The 19,230-nt window shown below is 41.2% G+C and overlaps 2 protein-coding genes across 4 annotated transcripts in view; one reads left to right on the top strand and one right to left on the bottom strand.

The window, feature by feature from the left end:
- GRAMD2B (GRAM domain containing 2B) overlaps positions 1–19,230 on the bottom strand; it is a 109,211-nt gene that overhangs the window by 54,347 nt on the left and 35,634 nt on the right. The window contains exon 1 of one of the 3 annotated variants that reach the window (XM_007188498.2): positions 14,760–15,051. The exons of the other annotated variants lie outside the window; for them this stretch is intronic. Within the exon in view, the coding sequence (XP_007188560.2) occupies positions 14,760–14,842 (83 nt within the window). The 5' untranslated portion in view covers positions 14,843–15,051. Of the gene's footprint in view, positions 1–14,759; positions 15,052–19,230 lie in introns of those variants that run through there. 3 annotated transcript variants of the gene reach the window in all.
- On the top strand, positions 4,056–5,741 carry LOC103014415 (CYFIP-related Rac1 interactor B-like). The gene has a single exon (XM_057539774.1). The coding sequence runs from the start codon at positions 4,286–4,288 to the stop codon at positions 5,258–5,260; it is 975 nt and encodes a 324-aa protein (XP_057395757.1). The 5' UTR covers positions 4,056–4,285; the 3' UTR covers positions 5,261–5,741.

The following is a 19,230-nucleotide window of genomic DNA, read 5'->3' as shown; positions in this document are numbered from 1 at the left end:
CCTCGCCTGGAATAATTTTTCCCTCCAGTTGAGGCCAAATTCTTTCTTACCCATCAACCTCACTTCAGATGTCACCACTTAGCTCAGCTCACCTCAAAAAAAGCAAACTGCTTAGAAGGCAGGAGAAGAAGTGAGCTGGAACTCTCCTTACCATGGTGCCCCCAATTCAGTGACTAATCTGCGTCTGACACATGACCCTCAGTATCTCCCAGGGAGCTGTCTGGAGGTCATGCCCTACACCATTTCTATTAGCATTTGATAATTATTGTGGAATTTTTTATCACACAGTATTAGTTGTGTGTGTGTGTGTGTGTGTATGTGTGTGTGTGTCCCGCTCTCCTCTCCCCAGACCGGGAGCTCCTAAAGGGCGTCGCTCACACCTCACTCAACCATGTGTTCTCAGCATAGAGTAAGCGGTTAAGAAACGCTTGCTGAATTACACTGGATTAGAGAAGAGTGGAGGTACATCACAGAGAAGTTACCAAAATACAGGATTAAAATCAGAAATGAGATATGCTATGCTAAGGAATGCATTCCAACCAAAAAGTCAAGAAAAGGGAACAGGAAAATATGCTTGTCTTTAAGTAAGCTCCAGGACTGATCAGGTAGTAGACCAATCAGCTCACAGATATTAAGTAGCAGGTAACACTTAGAATAGGGGGAAAAAAAAAAAAAAGGAAAGCTTCATTAGCTTCATAGCTAATTGATTGCTATCATATGGGAAAGTCAGGAGCAGTGCCTTGCATATACCAGTGGAAAAGTCCATCCGGTATAAAACTAGGATATGGGGAGGGGACCTGAGAGAAATGTAATTTGTATATAAACTCCCATAGTGTGTAATGAAATAGAAGAGAGAACAAGATGATTGTGATAGCTGAACCTTCACTTACTTCACTGCTTAAACTCACAGAAATTCTTTTCAAAAATTGTTTTCTGGGACTTCCCTGGTGGTGCAGTGGTTAAGAATCCGCCTGCCAATGCAGGAGACATGGGCTCGAGCCCTGATCCGGGAAGATCCCACATGCCGCGAAGCAACTAAGCCCGTGCGCAAAAACTACTGAGCCAACGTGCCACAACTACTGAAGCCTGTGCGCCTAGAGCCCATGCTCTGCAACAAGAGAAGCCACCGCAATGAGGAGCCCGTGCACCACAACGAAGTGTAGCCCCCGCTCGCTGCAACTGGAGAAAGCCCATGCGCAGCAACGAAGACCCAACACAGCCAAAAATAAATAAATAAATTTATAAAAAAAAATTGTTTCCATACTATTACATAGGGCATATGCCTCAAAAAAAGTCATCACATGTTACATTTGTATCCTCAAAGTATTTTTTAATGCCATGACATGCCCAATACCTACTTGGGTATCTTATAAACACTGAAAAGTGATTTTAGCACAGCATAATAACTAGCACATTTTACTGTTTTCATAATCAGGTTACAAAGTAATAAACCTAAACTGGAAGTGTAGAAATTGGTTTGTAAGTATCATCAGAAACTCAGTCTTATTATTTTATAGCCACATCTTGCTTTTGGATCAAAAATGATCCTATCCATAGAATGGTTTAAAGGTGTTTAAACTATTCTTATTCATCAAATTTGGCTTCAGGCTGTTTTCAAACATTGAATTCATTCTCAAAGAAAGAGGATTTGCCAACCTTATGACTATTCAAAGAATGAGCTCCTCATCGGCCAACCCAGCTGACCACAGGGTCCATCAGGTTACCCCACAGACACACTTTACTTCCTAAGGGCTGGCCAAGGCTCCCACAGAGGCGTTGTGTCAGTGGAGATGTACGACATCCTGTTGGGAAGGACAAAGAGCGATGGGGCTCCAGAGTGAGTTGGCTGCCACGGCCTCGGCCAAGCTTTGTCCTTGGGACTTGCTGCAGAAACCTGAGCTACGGAAGATGCCACACCCCCGGGAAGGGTTGTGTGGGTGCTGAGGGACAATCGTGGTTCTCTAGGGCCCTGCAGAAATTGGGTCTTGGGGTGGTCAGCATCTGGCAGTCGTGGATAATGCCTGCCTTCCCAGTTAATGTGGCCATGGGATCCCAAGTGTCTTGTTGCTTTGTGGCAGGATTTTTGTGTGACTTTGTGTTTTTTTAAATGGAGACGATTCCTGGGCTGCAGTAAACTTTCTGAAGCCTCAGCACTGTGTTCGTATTAACCATGAGGAGGGTGTCCACCTAGAAATACTTGTCCCTGCTTGCTCCTTCTCCCTGTCATCTTTCAACATTCTTGTCAAGTTGCCCAGCTTGGAGTTGTCTGTCGTGCGCTAGCGTCCCATGGTTATAGTTAGAAGAGCAGGAATCTCCTGCTGATGTTTAATAGCTTGAGGAGAAGGTCTTTTTTCCTGCTAACCAGGTAAGCAGTCTGAGGAGAGCATGGGCATCGTTTCTGTGTTTGTGGGTATCCTGGTCGGGGGTAAGATTGGGACTTAGATAAGATTCCTCTTGGGACATCCTTCATGTTTATTAGCTTCTAACTAGTGTTGTAAGCCCAATGGCAGAATCTGGAGATCTCAGTTCTTCTGTTCATGGCTTTTTATTCACTGTGACTAATAAGCTTCCTAATGAATCTTGGCCAGACTTAAAAAAAAAAAAGAATGAGCTCCAGGCTCTGAAAGTACCCCGCAAGAAGAATTTCAAGAAGATTTTGTGCAACTGCAGCATTTTTGGAAAAGTTCTTGGGTCCCTTAGGTGACTACTTTAAAAAAAAACCAAAAAACAACATTCAGATGTTTTTAAAAACAAAATCGGTCACATTACTTTACAGAAACACTCTGTACTTGTGCAAAGAAGAACCCAGCCATGGTTTTTAAAAATTGGAATCCATGAATGACTGCTGTGCAAATCACCATGTAACGCTGCAATTGAAACAAAGTTCCCTATGGTCAGGTCTGAGCACAGATGAAGACAAAAGCACCCAGAAAGGCACCTGTGTCTGACAGTACACAGAGAAAGCACCAGCGCCCAACTGGTAGCTAAAGGTGCTCTCTCTACTCTGTCCTCTATAGATCATTAGAAATCCTTTCAATGTTAGAACTGTAGAAAGAAATGAAATGAGTCTCGGTTTTATAGATGAGAAAGCAGACCTATAAAAGTTAAGAGACCTATGCAGGGATGCATAGACACCTAATGGGAGCCACTTTGCCTTCTGCATCTTTGCTCTTCCCAAGTGACGTTGTACCCCAAGTGAGGTTGTACAGTTAATCACTTTAGGAGCCTGGTTCAGAGTAGACTGCCTGCATTTGAATTCTGGCTCCAACACTTCAACAGCTGTTATAAACTTGGGCAAGTCACTGTGTCTGTTATGCACAAAACATGACGATAATTGTACCTACCTCATTCCATGTATGTATTTAAAAGCACATTGAACAATGGTTGAGCATGTAACAATGATATTACCTCATCTCATCTAACTATATCAACTGCTATATTTGATATGTTTTCCGAAGCTACCTGGTTTGATATGTTTTCTGGAGCTACCTAGTTTCTTCTTTGAAAGAAGATCAAATCTCTAAACAAAATATTCCTTTCCTCTACTCTGTTTTTCTTATGGGCAAGGGCCTCATCTTCACCTTGGTGACTGCCATGACACTCAGCATGGTGCCCAATACACAGAACTACTTAGTAAATGTCAGCTGACACACGAGCCAATCTCTCTGGTCCTTATCAACTGTTAAATATTGCCTTTCTCCCAGCTCATAAGCCATTTATTATTCTCTCATCTCAGGTTCATGTCATGAAAAGTGTGACATTTTGTGATTTCAGAATTTGAGTTTAGAAAACATGTGATTCTTTGTAAAAATTTCAGAAAAGATTCTGATCAAATCAAGAACAAGTATAAGAAATCTACCAACTTCACATCAAAACTAGTCCAACTTTAGAAGAGAGGAAGGGAAAGAGGGAGGGAAAAGATATTCTTGACAGTTTGTATGGGCTCTCAGAGGACCACATTATTTGTTATACAAAGCATCCAGCACAACATTTACGTTGTTAGGATCAAATGAGGAACTATTTTCTAATGAATTATAGAAATAGTACAGGCTGCCGCCGCCGCCTGGCTCGTCGCGGCTCCGCCACAGGGGCAGGTGCGGAGGGGCTCCCGGTCCGGCCGCCGCCGCTGCCCCGCTCCGGGCCCGGGGCTCCCCCTAGCGCCGCTGAGGAGCTGCCGTCGCGGCTCGAGGAGCGCGGAGGAGCGGGGCTGAGAGAGCCTGGAGGTTCGCGCGGAGAATAGAGGGACAAGAACAGAATCACCAGCACTGGCTGAAGGTACCTTAACATGGGGAATCTTCTTAAAGTTTTGACATGCACAGACCTTGAGCAGGGGCCAAATTTTTTCCTTGATTTTGAAAATGCCCAGCCTACAGAGTCTGAGAAGGAAATTTATAATCAGGTGAATGTAGTACTAAAAGATGCAGAAGGCATCTTGGAGGACTTGCAGTCATATAGAGGAGCTGGCCATGAAATACGAGAGGCCATCCAACATCCAGCAGATGAGAAGTTGCAAGAGAAGGCATGGGGTGCAGTTGTTCCACTAGTAGGCAAATTAAAGAAATTTTATGAGTTTTCTCAGAGGTTAGAAGCAGCATTAAGAGGTCTTCTGGGAGCCCTGACAAGTACCCCGTATTCTCCTACCCAGCATCTAGAGCGAGAGCAGGCTCTTGCTAAGCAGTTTGCAGAAATTCTTCATTTTACACTCCGGTTTGATGAACTCAAGATGACAAATCCTGCCATACAGAATGATTTCAGCTATTATAGAAGAACATTGAGTCGTATGAGGATTAATAATGTTCCAGCAGAAGGAGAAAATGAAGTAAATAATGAATTGGCAAATCGAATGTCTTTGTTTTATGCTGAGGCAACCCCAATGCTGAAAACCTTAAGTGATGCCACAACAAAATTTGTATCAGAGAATAAAAATTTACCAATAGAAAATACCACAGATTGTCTAAGCACCATGGCTAGTGTGTGCAGAGTCATGCTTGAAACACCGGAATACAGAAGCAGATTTACAAATGAAGAAACAGTGTCATTCTGCTTGAGGGTAATGGTAGGCATCATAATACTCTATGACCACGTACATCCAGTGGGAGCATTTGCCAAAACTTCAAAAATTGATATGAAAGGTTGTATCAAAGTTCTTAAGGACCAGCCTCCTAATAGTGTAGAAGGTCTTCTCAATGCTCTCAGGTACACAACAAAACATTTGAATGATGAGACTACCTCCAAGCAGATTAAATCCATGCTGCAATAACAGTTCTGGAATAAGCACCTGCTGTAGACAGAAGACAGTATTCTGCAGTGACTGAGAATGCACAGTTTTTAGTGATTGCAATTACTATCTCATTTACTCTTGCTTTTTATTTCTTTCCTCTGTTCCTCTCCCTCTTTTTTAATCATATTCTTGTTCTTAAGACTTCTTTTCTGTGCCAAAATCAGTAAAGTTATACTCTGAAGGGATGTTGTCCTTTCAAACAGGCCATCTAAGGCAGCTAATTATGCATTGCATTTGGGTCTCTACTGAGAAAAATTCTGTGACTTGAACTAAATATTTTTAAATGTGGATTTTTTTTGAAAACTAATATTTAATATTGCTTCTCCTGCATGGCAAAACTGCCTATTCTGCTATTTTAAAACCCTCAATGACTTTATTTTCTACTGCCGCTTTTTTCATGTGCAGCCAAAATGAAAATGTTTAAATTAACTGTGTTGTACAAATGGTACCCAACACAAACTTTTTTTAAATTAGTAAGACTTTTGTTTAAAGTTTGCATTTTGACTTTTTTTGTAAGGATGTATGTTGTGTTTAACCTTTATTAACTAATGTTAAAAACTGTGATGTGTGCGTAGAATATTACGTATGCATGTTCATGTTTAAAGAATGGCTGTTGATAAAATAAAAATCAGCTTTCATTTAAAAAAAAAAAGAAATAGTACAGTGATAATAAAAGTTGTCATGATGAATAGTTTTTCTTCACCATTGACATATGGCAACTCAACTCACAATACAGCTTTTACAGCACTACAGACTAGGGGTTTCAAAATAATCTGTAGGATCACAAGGTAACTGTTTTCAGATAATAATCCTTAATAGTAAAAGACACAAAAATTAGAGTATTTCTGAGGCTCTTCCCAGTTTTTAACTCATTGCACAGGATGGAAGACATAATTTGAAAAATCTAGACGATAACAACTATGGAGATATAATCATAAGCCTGACATATATGGACTTAAAGAAAACACCAACATTTATATACGGCAGCATCTCCACTGGGGAAGAAGAGACACGTCAGCCACCCAGTTCAGTGCATGAGATTTCAGTGATAGGACACAGAAGAGCACAGGGAGAGATGAGGAGGAGCATCTGCCAGGAGAGAAGGGGGACATCACATAGGTTAATGGTGAAGTAGCATTTTTTTCTTCATCTTTTCAATATGTCTCAACCTTCCCCCCTCTCTTTCTAACTTTCTTCTATTCTCTCCCCATCTCCTTACTCCTTGTCTCCAATGTCACATTTCCGTTTCTCCATTTTGGTCTCTGCTCTTCTTAAACAGGTCTCATCACTACTGTGACTTCTATGTAGTTGTTCACAGGGTGGCCCAGATTTATTGCTGCCTCATCTGACTGGGGGCCTGTCTAGGATCATCCGGTTGGACAGGGGCACACAAGAGATTAGAAGATGAACAGGTAACTTGAGGATGGGTCAGTCAGACAGCAGCCCTTCTGTCTAACACTGAGTCCACCTGGCTAAGGTCACTTAAGAAACCTCTGTTCTGATGGATTTATTTATCCATCAATATTAAAACTGTGTAGGTCAACTTATTGGTAGATAATTCTTCTGCAAACAAGTCTGGGAAAACAGTGGTTTATGGGATTAATGTCTGCCATTTATTGAGCTCTCCTACAGTGTGCAGTCCAGATACTGTAGGATCACACTGAATCTTCCTGACAACCTCACGAGGTGCTTCATTGTGCCAAGCCCAACACACTTAGAGGCATATGGGAAGGTGGAGGTTCTAAGGAAAAATAAAACAACAAAAAACTTGATTCTGGCCTTAAATGACAAGAGCATAAGAACAAAGCCCAAACCCTTTGCAAGTGGTTACCCCTGAGACAAGGAACTGTCAGTTGGGAGATGGGAAGAAGACCTTCCCTTTTCACTTTGTACCTATCTATGTTGTTTTAATTTTCTAGCCTTTAAAATATGTCAGCACAGATGGGGGGAAGATTACGGTCTCACTTAAAATTTTCTTCTTTGTATTATTCTGTCTTAAAAAAAAAAAACAGTAACAAATGTTTCATGCAAAATTTTAAGAGCTTGTAAAAACAGTACCCAAGTATGACAGTCTGAGTTATCTTTAACACTGCAGTTTGAGGGAGTTTTCAAAACCCTAAGTATGAATTTCACTCAGTCAACAATTCAACAGATATTTATGTTCTAAAGTGTAAGGTACTGACCTATCTTTAAGGTGTTTACAATCTTATTTCCCTGCTATGTGAAAGCACTTTCTCTTAAATCTACAGCACGGGCCCTCATGCATTGCTGGTGAGCATGTAAAATGGTATAGCTGCTTTGGAAAACAGTTTGCCAGTTCCTCAAAAAGTTAAACATAGAATTACCATATGATCCAGCAATCCCATTTCTAGGTATATGCTCAAGAGAAATGAAAACATCTGCCCATACAAAGACTTGCACACAAATATTCATAGCAGCATTATTCATCATAATCAACAAGTGGAGACAACCTAAATGTTCATGAACAAGTGAACAGACAGACAAAATGTGGTCTATCCGCGAAAAGACAACCCTCAGAATGGGAGAAAATATTTGCAAATGAAGCAACTGACAAAGGATTAATCTCCAAAATTTATAAGCAGCTCATGCAGCTCAATATCAAAAAAACAAACAACACAATTCAAAAATGGACAGAAGACCTAAATAGACATTTCTCCAAAGAAGATATACAGATTGCCAACAAACACATGAAAGAATGCTCAACATCATTAATCATTAGAGAAATGCAAATCAAAACTACAATGAAATATCATCTCACACCTGTCAGAACGGCCATCATCAAAAAATCTACAAACAATAAATGCTGGAGAGGGTGTGGAGAAAAGGGAACCCTCTTGCACTGTTGGTGGGAATGTAGATTGATACAGCCACTATGGAGAACAGTATGGAGGTTCCTTAAAAAACTAAATATAGAACTACCATACGACCCAGCAATCCTACTACTGGGCATATACCCTGAGAAAACCATAATTCAAAAAGAGTCATGTACCAAAATGTTCATTGCAGCTCTATTTACAATAGCCAGGACATGGAAGCAACCTAAGTGTCCATCAACAGATGAATGGATAAAGAAGATGTGGCACATATATACAATGGAATATTACTCAGCCATAAAAAGAAATGAAATGGAGGTATTTGTAATGAGGTGGATGGAAATATGTTAATATAAATGTTTCAGACATTACATGAAATTTCTAAAAATCTTATATTTGTAGTTGTATGGAAATATGTATGGAAATATGTTAATATAAATGTTTCAAAAAAAAAAAAAAAAAAAAAAAAAAGAAGATGTGGCACATATATACAATGGAATATTACTCAGCCATAAAAAGAAACAAAACTGAGTTATTTGTAGTGAGGTGGATGGACCTAGAGTCTGTCATACAGAGTGAAGTAAGTCAGAAAGAGAAAAACCAATACTGTATGCTAACACATATATATGGAATCTAAAAAAAAAAATATATATATGGTCATGAAGAACCTACGGGCAAGACGGGAATAAAGACACAGACCTACTAGAGAATGGACTTGAGGATATGGGGAGGGGGAAGGGTAAGCTGTGACAAAGTGAGACAGTGGCATGGACATATATACACTACCAAACATAAAATAGATAGCTAGTGGGAAGCAGCTGCATAGCACAGGGAGATCAGCTCGGTGCTTTGTGACCACCTAGAGGGGTGGGATAGGGAGGGTGGGAAGGAGGGAGATGCAAGAGGAAAGAGATATGGGGATATATGTATATGTATAACTGATTCACTTTGTTATAAAGCAGAAACTAACACACCATTGTAAAGCAATTATACTCCAATAAAGATGTTTAAAATAAATAAATAAATAAAAAATAAACCTATGGGAATCAAAAAAAAAAAGTGGTCTATCCGTATAGTGGAATACTATTCAGCAATGAAAAGGAATGAACCAGTGGTATATGCTACTTCATGGATGAACCTCAAAAACATGATGGTAAGTGAAAGAAGACAGATACAAGAGACTGCATATTATATATGATTCCATTTATATGACATGCCCAGAAAAGAGAAATTTACAGATAGAAAATAGATTAGTGACTACCTGGGGCTGGGGTGGGGGGTGAATTTTGACTGTTTTGTTTAACTACATTTTATGTCATACTAATGGGAATTAGTATAAATGGGCCCAAGGGATCTTAATGGAGAGAGGATGTGAAAATGTTCTAAAACTGGGTATGGTAATGGTGCACCACTCAGTAATGTTACTCAAAGTCATTGAATTGTACACCTGAAATGGGTAAATTCTATGATATGTAAAATATGTCTCAATAAACCTGTTAAAAATAATCTGCCTCTTGGGACATCATGTTCCATCATGAATGTGGGAACCTCTGACACACGTGGAATGACCAACGAGAACGTATCAACTAGTTTACCTTAGGGAATGGAGTTTAAGTTGGTTCTGCTTCTCTCCTAAGGGTAAATGATCAAGTTTAAGAGCATGGATAAAAACACGCTCTTTTCTTTAAGAAGGAAGAACAGTCATTCAGGTGGCTGTGGAAGAGTCTGTCTCCAGGACCTGTGCTTTATGCCACTTGGAAATGTGTGAAATGCCTAAAGCTGGGCATTTAAAGAATTAGAAAGATGTGGAAGGGGAGGTCTACTGAAGTTTAGCAAATGGAAACAACTCAGCAGTTTAAAGTTGAGGAGCCATGAAAGAAAAGCTCAGCGCCAGGATGCAGGATGTAGAAATCAATGGATCAGAGATAAAAGCACCAGACAACAGATGTGAGAACACCAAATCAGTAAGCAACATTTCAATAAGCTGGTAGGTCACTAAAGAGTTATGGCATGAGATCCGTTTAGCATAAACTAAAAACCAAGATGCCATGTTGGATTCATGGAAATGCTCAGTGGCTGTCAAAGTGCCCTGTAGGTGTAGCTGATGCAACAGAGGCTCACTTCCTAGGACACTGGTGCCTGCGACTATTAAGAGTTAGGCCTTTTGAATTTTGATGATTTTGTTTAATTACATTTTCTTTTTTGTTGTTTTTTAAATTAATTTTTATTGGAGTATGCTTGCTTTACAATGTTGCGTAGGCCTCCACTGCACAACAAAATGAATCAGCCATACACATACAGATATCCCCTCCCTTCTGGACTTCCCTCCCATTTAGGTTACCACAGTCCCAGACCTTCAGCAGTGAGGACCACCACAGCTATGGCTTATGGAGCGCTGAGCATGTCAGGCACTAGGTGAAGTGAATTTCTGACACTTCGCATTTAAACTTCAAGGCAAGCCTAATCGAAACATCTGGCTTAATTAAATTTATTTATTTATTTATTTTTTGGCTGTGCTGCACAGCTTGCAGGATGTCAGTTCCGCGACCAGGGACTGAACCTGCACCCTCGGCAGTGAAAGCGTGGAGTCCCAACCACTGGATGGCCAGGGAGTTCCCCCAGATGACTTTATTATTCTTTACAGATAATGAAACTGGGAGGTGCTAAGCAACTCACCAGGGTCAAACTTCTAGGAGATAGGAAAGTCAGACTTCAGATCCTAGTTTCCTAGAGCCTGCATTCTTAATCTCTTTCTGTACTGCCTTGACAAATCAGCAATTTCCAATGATATTAACATTGAGCCATGGAGCTGATTTGGTTCATTAAATTTCTTTTTAAAACATTTAAAACCAGAACACTATTTATTTTTCTCCATCTTTTCAAACTCCTCAACTGATTGTTTTATCTTAATATAATTTTAATATTTTCTAATGCTGTAATTTTTTCTTCTTATCCCAAAGTTTATATTAAAAAGTATGCTGGGTAATCTGTCAGAGTTGGTGAGCTGGAAATTAGAATTACAGAAGAAAAAAAATATACAAACACACATATGGAAAGATATATAATGTATAGATAATTTACAGAGATTTTCTTGCTAATTAGTCACTTTCAATGTTTGGACTTCAGCAAGCACTAAGAAGTCAAGCTATACTCAATAATTATTCATCTTTGCTCCTCTTGCTTCCAAGGCAAGATCAGTCCCCAACTGCAACTCTTATTCTGCTTGTCAACTAATGCACACTGGACTACTATGTGAATTAATATATGTTAATAACTTAGAGCAGTATTTCGTACACACTAAACGTTACATAAACATTAACTGTTAATATATAGTAATAGTAGTAGCAGCGAACTTCTCTGGGCTGACCACATACATACAAGGTGAGCACTGCTAAGAAAGAGGAGAGTATGGCCAGTGATTAGGAGAGGCTTTCAATGAAGGAAAGCTCGAGTTGATTTACAGAAGTATCTTGAGAGAGAGAAGAGAGGGCACTGCTTGAGCAAAGTAATAGAGAGCTGAGGAGGAGGGAAGAATGAGGGAACCTGATTCAGTACTACGTTTGGCACACATGTTCCTTATTCTTCTGTACTATCACCTCTGACTTACAGGGCTGCCAGTGTGGCTGGCTACAGAGGCTGTGCAAGCTGACCAGGACTAGGAAACGGGGTTGAAATGGTCTATGTGTGTCCAGATCATTAAGGGTCTTAAATTCTTGGCAGAGGAGGCTTTTTTTTAAAGAGTAGGTCATGGAGGGCCGTCATAGATTCTAGCGTACAGGAGGAGGGATAAAGATTCAAGGTCAAGCTCTAGAGTTAGGAGTCCTGGACTTGAATTTGAGCTGTTCTCTTATTAACTGTGTCTCTGCCTGGCTAGTTACTTAACTTCTCAGAATTTCAGTGTTCTTACTTGTAAAACGGAGATATTGATAGTATCGACCGGATTCTGTATGACAATGAATGCCTAAGTGTTGAGCACACAGCCTGTCACATAGCAAGCATTCTCCGTAATTGGCAGCTATTATTAATTAAGAGGCTAAGGTCCTAGGTGATGAGGCCCATGTGGGTGAAGTTACAGATGCAGAGAATGGGGAGGAGCAAGCCATTCTAACACTCTTGAAGAAAATGTCCCTTGGGACACCCAGACTTCAACAACTTTGAGCTTAGTGATGATTAATCTAAGATGAAATTCAAAACAGACAAGTTAGACTGGGTTTCCAAGCATAAAAATTCTGCTACTCAAGATGATTTCAAATATGGAATTATCACACCAATATATCACTGTGAAAATGTATCTACCTGTGTCTTTAAATTACTTTTATTCTGTTACCAAAGCAGGAGTTTAAGAGCTCAGAAAAAAAGAGGGTCTAAAATCTTAGACTGAATCAGAAGTGACTTTAGTAAGCCTGGGAATTACCACTTTGCGGGGGAAAAACCAAAGACTCAATAAACCAAAGACTGCCAAATGGGTACACATCCTAACTGTGGAGAAGATTCAGTTATAGGCCAAACTTTTTATAATATCTTGTTTGTGTGTTTAATGTGGCAATGGCCACCATCGTCCCTTGAAGTACTGTAATATACACACATGGCTCCCCTCAACACTGCTCTTGGAGTTACAGAAAGACGGATACCAAATCACATTCATTCTTGTATTGCCCACCATTATTGAACAAAGAGTAGGTATTCCCATTTGTAGAACTGAAATGAATTTGTGAAACTGAATGTTCCAAATGAAGGGCTGGCTGTTCGGGGCCTTGAGCTTCAACGTGGTTGTGTATCTTCTACATAATTATTTTCTCAACATCTAAAGAGTTTTAATTTAACAAAATTAGTCTAATGCCATAGCAGATGTCTTCAATCAATCAGAATGATCTCCTTGACTGAGTATCTTGAGGACTGGGAGGGAATGGGAAGATTTAAAACTTAACAGCTGTTGGGTGGACTTGAATCATTCTGCTTTGTGTAGCTGGAAATAAACAGTGCCTTTGGATGAGCTCTGATCCAGGAGTTTAGAGTCCTGGGTTCCAGACCTACCAGCGCCACATACCACTCCTGTCACCTCAAACATCTATGAAATGGTGACCTGACTAGCCACAGCACCTCTTCTTCAGGGAGGTAAAGTTTATAAGAGAATGGTTAAGGAAATACATGTCATTTGCTGGTTCATCTTTTTCTTGGGCTTGAATTATTAGCATAAAGTAAGGGTTTTATTTCTGGGTGAGGAAAACAAGAACATTTTGTGAGAGTTATACCTAGAGCAATTTTTCCTCAATCATCTTTTTTTCAGTCAGTAGAGAGGAAAGAACATCAGCTGAAGTTGACAATGCTGAGGTAGCCGAGGAAAGCAGACACTTGAAGAGAATACGACCAAAGCCTTTGAAACCACAATTCAAAGCAGCTATTAAAAGCTATTCTTTTTCTAAAAGGTCGGCCCAAACTTCAATAAAAGGGTGGGACATGCTTTTACAAACACAAGTCTTCATGAGGAACCAGGCTGTGTTCTTAAAAATGAGTAAATGCTGAAATAATGAATGATGAGGATTGAATTTTTTTAATCTTTTCTCTTTTTTTGGATTGAATCTTTACTATTAAAAAAATCTGTCATCTTTTTTATTCTAGTAGCAATAAAGCATTTTAGATACCCAACAGCTTGGTATCATAAAAATTAAAATTGGGCTTATTTAGATATTTACCTTAGTCTCACTTAATGTTATAGTGATATAGAAAATGACCAGACACTTAAAGATTCTTTTCTTTTTTAAAAGAAAAGTTTGGGAATAACAATCACATAAATAACCATACTTCTGGATTTTAAAAAGTACGTAAGATAAATAAATACATCTCGTTACAGGAAGCTAATCCTTGTGATCAAATATTTGAGTTTTCAGTTTCTTAAACTAGAAGAGTTTATAGGTCAAACAATGTGCAAATCCTATTACGCACATGAATCTTTTAAGAGGATCGTCACAACCCCTATCTGATGCTTTATTTTATGTTCATAGTGCTCCCTCACCCCACGCCCACACCCTCCCTCAAAAAAAAAAAAAAAGCGTATAACAAGTTTGTGTTAAGTACCCAACAAAGGCAGGCAGTCTTTGAGGGGGAGAGATAAAGCGTATTTCATATTTTCCACTACTTTTCCTCTCTCGTGAGGGGAAACAGTGAAGGGGATGGGGGAAAAAAACCACCCTCACGCTCCGAATCGAATGACAAAATACGCATCTTTGTGAAGCTAGTGACCAGATGACATCTACGGGACAGCTGCATCTTCACCCAAGTCATTAAGATGTAAGACACTTAGAATAAATGTTGAGCGCTGCTTCTTGATGTGGCTTGGCGCTCTGAAGAGGCGCCCCAGACCTCCCTTGGGATTTATAAAACGCCGGTCGTGCTCTCGGCTCAAATAATTCCCATCCCCACCGGACTGCAAGCTGCTGTGCGTTTCTGAAACGCGGCCGTGCCTTTTCTCTACTACAGAATCCGGGGCAAGAAAGAGACCGGGAGCCCCAGAAAGAGTTCAAGCCACAAGTCTGTCCACGTTAAAGTTCCAGAAAACCGTTTCCACTCCCAACTCTTCCCTGGCGGAGAAGTTTGGGCAGCGCGCGTTCTACCGCCCCAGCTGGGATCCAGCGAAGGATACTTACTGGGCTGAGCCAATTTTGCTCTCTCTCTTCCCGAGCACTTTGGCAGGCTTTGTGTCGTCCACATCTTGCTGTAGTTCAGTCATCAGGGCCGCGTCTGGAGTGCACCTTCAGACAGTCTCCTCCTCCCGCTTCCCCGACTCCCACTGTCCGGGGCGCAGGCCCAGCGAATCCGCCGCGCCCTCCCCCGCGCCCTGGGCCGCTCGGCGCATCCGGGCCGGCCGCGCCGGGGGCCGCCAACCTGGACACGTTCGAGCCGGCGCGATTGGTCCGAGCTGGCGGGGCAGAGCCGGGAGGGAGGGAAGGGGAGGGTCGAAGCGAAGTGACAACCTCTTTCCCCAACCCAGGAGGCGGAGGAAGAGAAAAAGGAAACCTGTTGAACTAGTCTTGCGGGCAGAGGAAGCTAATTGGCCAAGCAGGTGAAACATATGCCTAACCCGGCGCCGTATAAGTAGCCTCCTGGTAAACTGGGCTTTTTTTCTACCCCGACTGTAAATACGGGGTTTGAAAAATGGGCAGCCAGCTGTAGATGCAGGAAACGACAGGACTGAGTGAGGCTCTCTCTCGCACAGATGCGCTTTGTGGGCTGGCCTGTGCCCCAGCCTAAATTATTCAAGCAGGGTGTAGTCTCTTTGAGGACCGCCTGTCAGAGCTTAAACAATAGGTTGGTTCAGTGACTGAGGTAATAAGAGGTAGTTGCCTGGTCGACCCTTCCTAGTTGGTAGAGGCGGAGGGGGGCGTGGAGAAGCGGCCATCAAAACCTCACCAGCAACTTGCTTACTATGCGCCCAACCAATAAAATGAAGCCTCTTCTTCCCGCCTTGCTGGTTCGGTCAAGTTTTGTGTTTGAAGCATCCACGTACACATTTAAGGAACTTTGAGACCTGCCATGTTCTAGCCATTATTCTAAACATCCATTTAGTAGAGTGAGGAAGAAGAAACTTTCCTCTGCCCTTCTAGGTTCTTCTGGCTGGTCTAAGAGTTAAATTGACGTGAGATAGATTAATAGGAGAACATCAAATTTAATTACCTGCGTCCAGGGGGCTCCCTAAGAAAATGAGGCCCAAGGACAAGTTAGGCAATCGAGGCTTATGTGCCACCTGAGAGAAGAGAATGGGGCAGGGGTTTGGGACTTCATAGCGTCGACTGAAAAAAAAACAAAAACCCTGCACAACCTAAAAGTTGAGAATTATGTTTTATTTGGCGGACTTGCTGAGTACTTAAGCCCAGAAGACAGCCTCTTGGATAGCTCTGAGGGATTGCCCTGAAGAGGTAAGAGAGGAGCCAGGATATATACGAGTTTTGGCAACAAAAACCAGGGAGTCAAAAGATTACTGTTAATTAAAGAAAAACCAGACATCTCAAGTTAATGAATTTAGCACTCTTCTGTGTATGGGGAGATGCAAGAGTCTGGGCTTATTGAGATCATTCCTTTGATATGCACCTTAACTGTCTGGGGCCAGTGTCCTGCTTTTTTCCGTCCTGAATCCCCTCAGGGTGCACAGTTGTGGATGGTTCCATTGTTTGAGGGAAAGAAGGCAATTCACAGGAAGATGAAAATGAGCAAAGGGGCGGCAAAAAATGTTTGCTGGGTCATACAGAAGCAATGGGACACAGAGAGGAATTTCAACAAGCAGACTTCGCTAGGTTCCTCCCTGTCTACACACCTAGTTCATATTATACTGTAGTAATCTGCGGTGACAGCTCCCTTCCTGGAACAGGTCTTCTATCTAAATTGTTTTAGGCAGTTAGGGGAAAGTTCAAAGATTCTTCCCCAATCTTTTGGGCCTTGCTTGTTTTTAGCTTGAAATAATCTGCATGCCAAAGGGATGCATTTTGGAGTGGCAAACTTTGCTCCCCTGCAATAGCAAATAACGTATGTGTTGGTAGATTTGTAATTTGCTACAGAGTAGTTGAGAATAAGAATAACTAATATAAAACCTTATTGTTGGAGGCCTAACTTTATGGCTAGGAAAACATTACTAACATTATGCTCTGGGGCTGCCTTCGGATTTTCTTCTAAAATTAATTTTAGATTTAAGAATAATTACAAAGAATATGCAACCATAGTGTTTATGTTGTGGAGGAAGAATGTCGCCTGCCAACAAGCCATCAGCCACTGGAGCCAGCCACAACAGCACACCCTGAGGGAATTCAGGATGGAGAAAAGCAGGACACTGGCCCTAGATAGTTAAGGTGCATATTAAAGGAATGATTTCAATGAGCCCAGACTCGTGCATCTTCCCATACATAGAAAAGCGCTAAATTCATTAACTTGAGGTGTCTGGTTTTCTTTAATTAACAGTAATCTTTTGGTGTTCCAACTACCCGTGTTTTTTTTGTTTTTGTTTTTTTGTTTTGCAAAAACTCTTATATATCCTGGCTCCTCCCTTACCTCTTTGGAACTGTCCCTCAGAGTGATCTAGAAGCTGTCTCCCGGCCCACCGAATACAATATAATTCTCAACTTTTAGGTTGTGCATTTTTTTTCAGTGGACAATGTATGTGTGTATGTGTGTGTGTGTAAAAGAAAACACCTACTCTTCTAAATAACCTCAAACATTTTGGAGGTTCAAGTCCTTTCCAAAGTTTTCTAATTCCTTCTACGTTTACTAGCTTATATATTAGTCTGAGAGAAGAAAAGCATCTTTTTGTAAACTGCTTGCTCCAAAATGGACTCTCATGACACTTGAAAAATAAGTAAAAGAAAAAAGTTTACAGAAATTCCATTTGAGTTGGCTTGGTCGGTTCACACACACTCTCTCTCTCTCTCTCTCTCTCTTCCTCTTTTTTCCTACCTGAGCACCACTGACCCCCTGGCTTCAGGAGCCCGGCGGGGCAGGGTGGGGAAGGCTCTAGGTGCCCTGGAGGCTTGGAAGCCATCTCTTTGGTGTCCATAGCTGTCACTTCTTAGGGACATTACTGAGGCCTTCAGCTTCCAGGTCCCTACTCTAGCTCACCATCATACTTGGGGTGGGAGTGGGCTTAGAATGTCCCAAACTCTGGGTAGTGACTCTCACCTTAAAACTCAGGTGCCCTTCAAGCTACCCCCACTGCAGAACTTGGACCAGAACTGACTTTTTTGCCCCATAAGTAATTTTTTTATTTCTGTAAAATATACATAATATTTATCGTTTTAACCATTGGTAAGTGTACAATTTAGTGACATTAAATACGTTCACAATGTATGTAACCATCACCACTATCTATACCCGAAACTTAAAAAAATCACCCCAGGCTTCCCTGGTGGCGCACTGGTTGAGAATCTGCCTGCCAATGCAGGCGACACGGGTTCGAGCCCTGGTCTGGGAAGATCCCACATGCTGCGGAGCAACTAGGCCCGTGAGCCACAATTACTGAGCCTGCGCGTCTGGAGCCTGCGCTCCGCAACAAGAGAAGCCGCGACAGTGAGAGGCCCGCGCACCGCGATGAAGAGTGGCCCCCGCTTGCAGTAACTAGAGAAAAGCCCTCGCACAGAGACGAAGACCCAACACAGCCATAAATAAATAAAAATAAATAAATTTTAAAAGATCTATAAATGTATTAAAAAAATATCACCCCAACATAAACTGTGTCTATTCAACAATAACTCCTCCTTCCCACCTTCTCCCAGGCCTTGGTAGCCTCTATTCTATTTTCTGTCTCTATGAATTTGTCTATTCTAGGGCCCTCATGTGAATGGCATCAGACAATATTTTTCCTTCTGCATCTGGCTTATTTCACTAACCATAATGTTTTCAAGATCCATCCAAGTTGTAGCATTTATTAGTACTTCATTCTTTTTTTTTTTGGCTGAATAATATTTGTATGTATATTCCACACTTGTTTATTCATTCATCTCTTGATGAACACTTGGGTTGTTTCTACCTTTTGGCTATTGTGAATAATTCTGCTATGAATACTGATGTACAAATATTTGTTTGAGTCCCTGCTTTCAGTTCTTCTGGGTATATACCTAGGAGTGGAATTCTGGGTCTTTTGGTAGTGCTATGTTTAACCTTTTCAGAAACCATGGTCAGTCCTCTTTTGATGCGTGAGTAAGGGCAAGTGTTCATAGCTTCCCCGCATGGGCTTACAGCTCAGTTAGGGAGCACTCAGTTGCCCTGAAACTTGTTCTTCCGTGTATGTGATGAGGACTTCCACTAGTGTTGTTTTAAATGAGAAAGGGAGAAAACAGTGGGGGTGGGGTGGGGAGGGATTGGAGAAGCAGCAGGTTGGGAAAATAGTCAATAGCCCTTTCCTAGGGTGGGGAGGAATTAGAAAGGAGCTAGTACACAACGTTATTTTACTTAGTGGCATTTGCTTGAGTTTAAAAGACATTGTCAAACAGCTTCCTAATTTGTTTATTCTTTGGGCTATTCTACAGTAAAATGGAATGCAGTATTTAAAAGGCAGCAGCAGTAAAATGATAGGGAAACTTCATTGTCATGTGATAAAATAGAGACATAAGATTATATCTAAAATACATTTTGGGG

The sequence above is a fragment of the Balaenoptera acutorostrata genome, chromosome 2 (genome assembly GCF_949987535.1).
Source record: "Balaenoptera acutorostrata chromosome 2, mBalAcu1.1, whole genome shotgun sequence".
Lineage (NCBI taxonomy): Eukaryota > Metazoa > Chordata > Mammalia > Artiodactyla > Balaenopteridae > Balaenoptera > Balaenoptera acutorostrata.
Note: the sequence above shows the minus strand (reverse complement) of the source record. Positions and strands in the feature narration are given on the sequence as shown.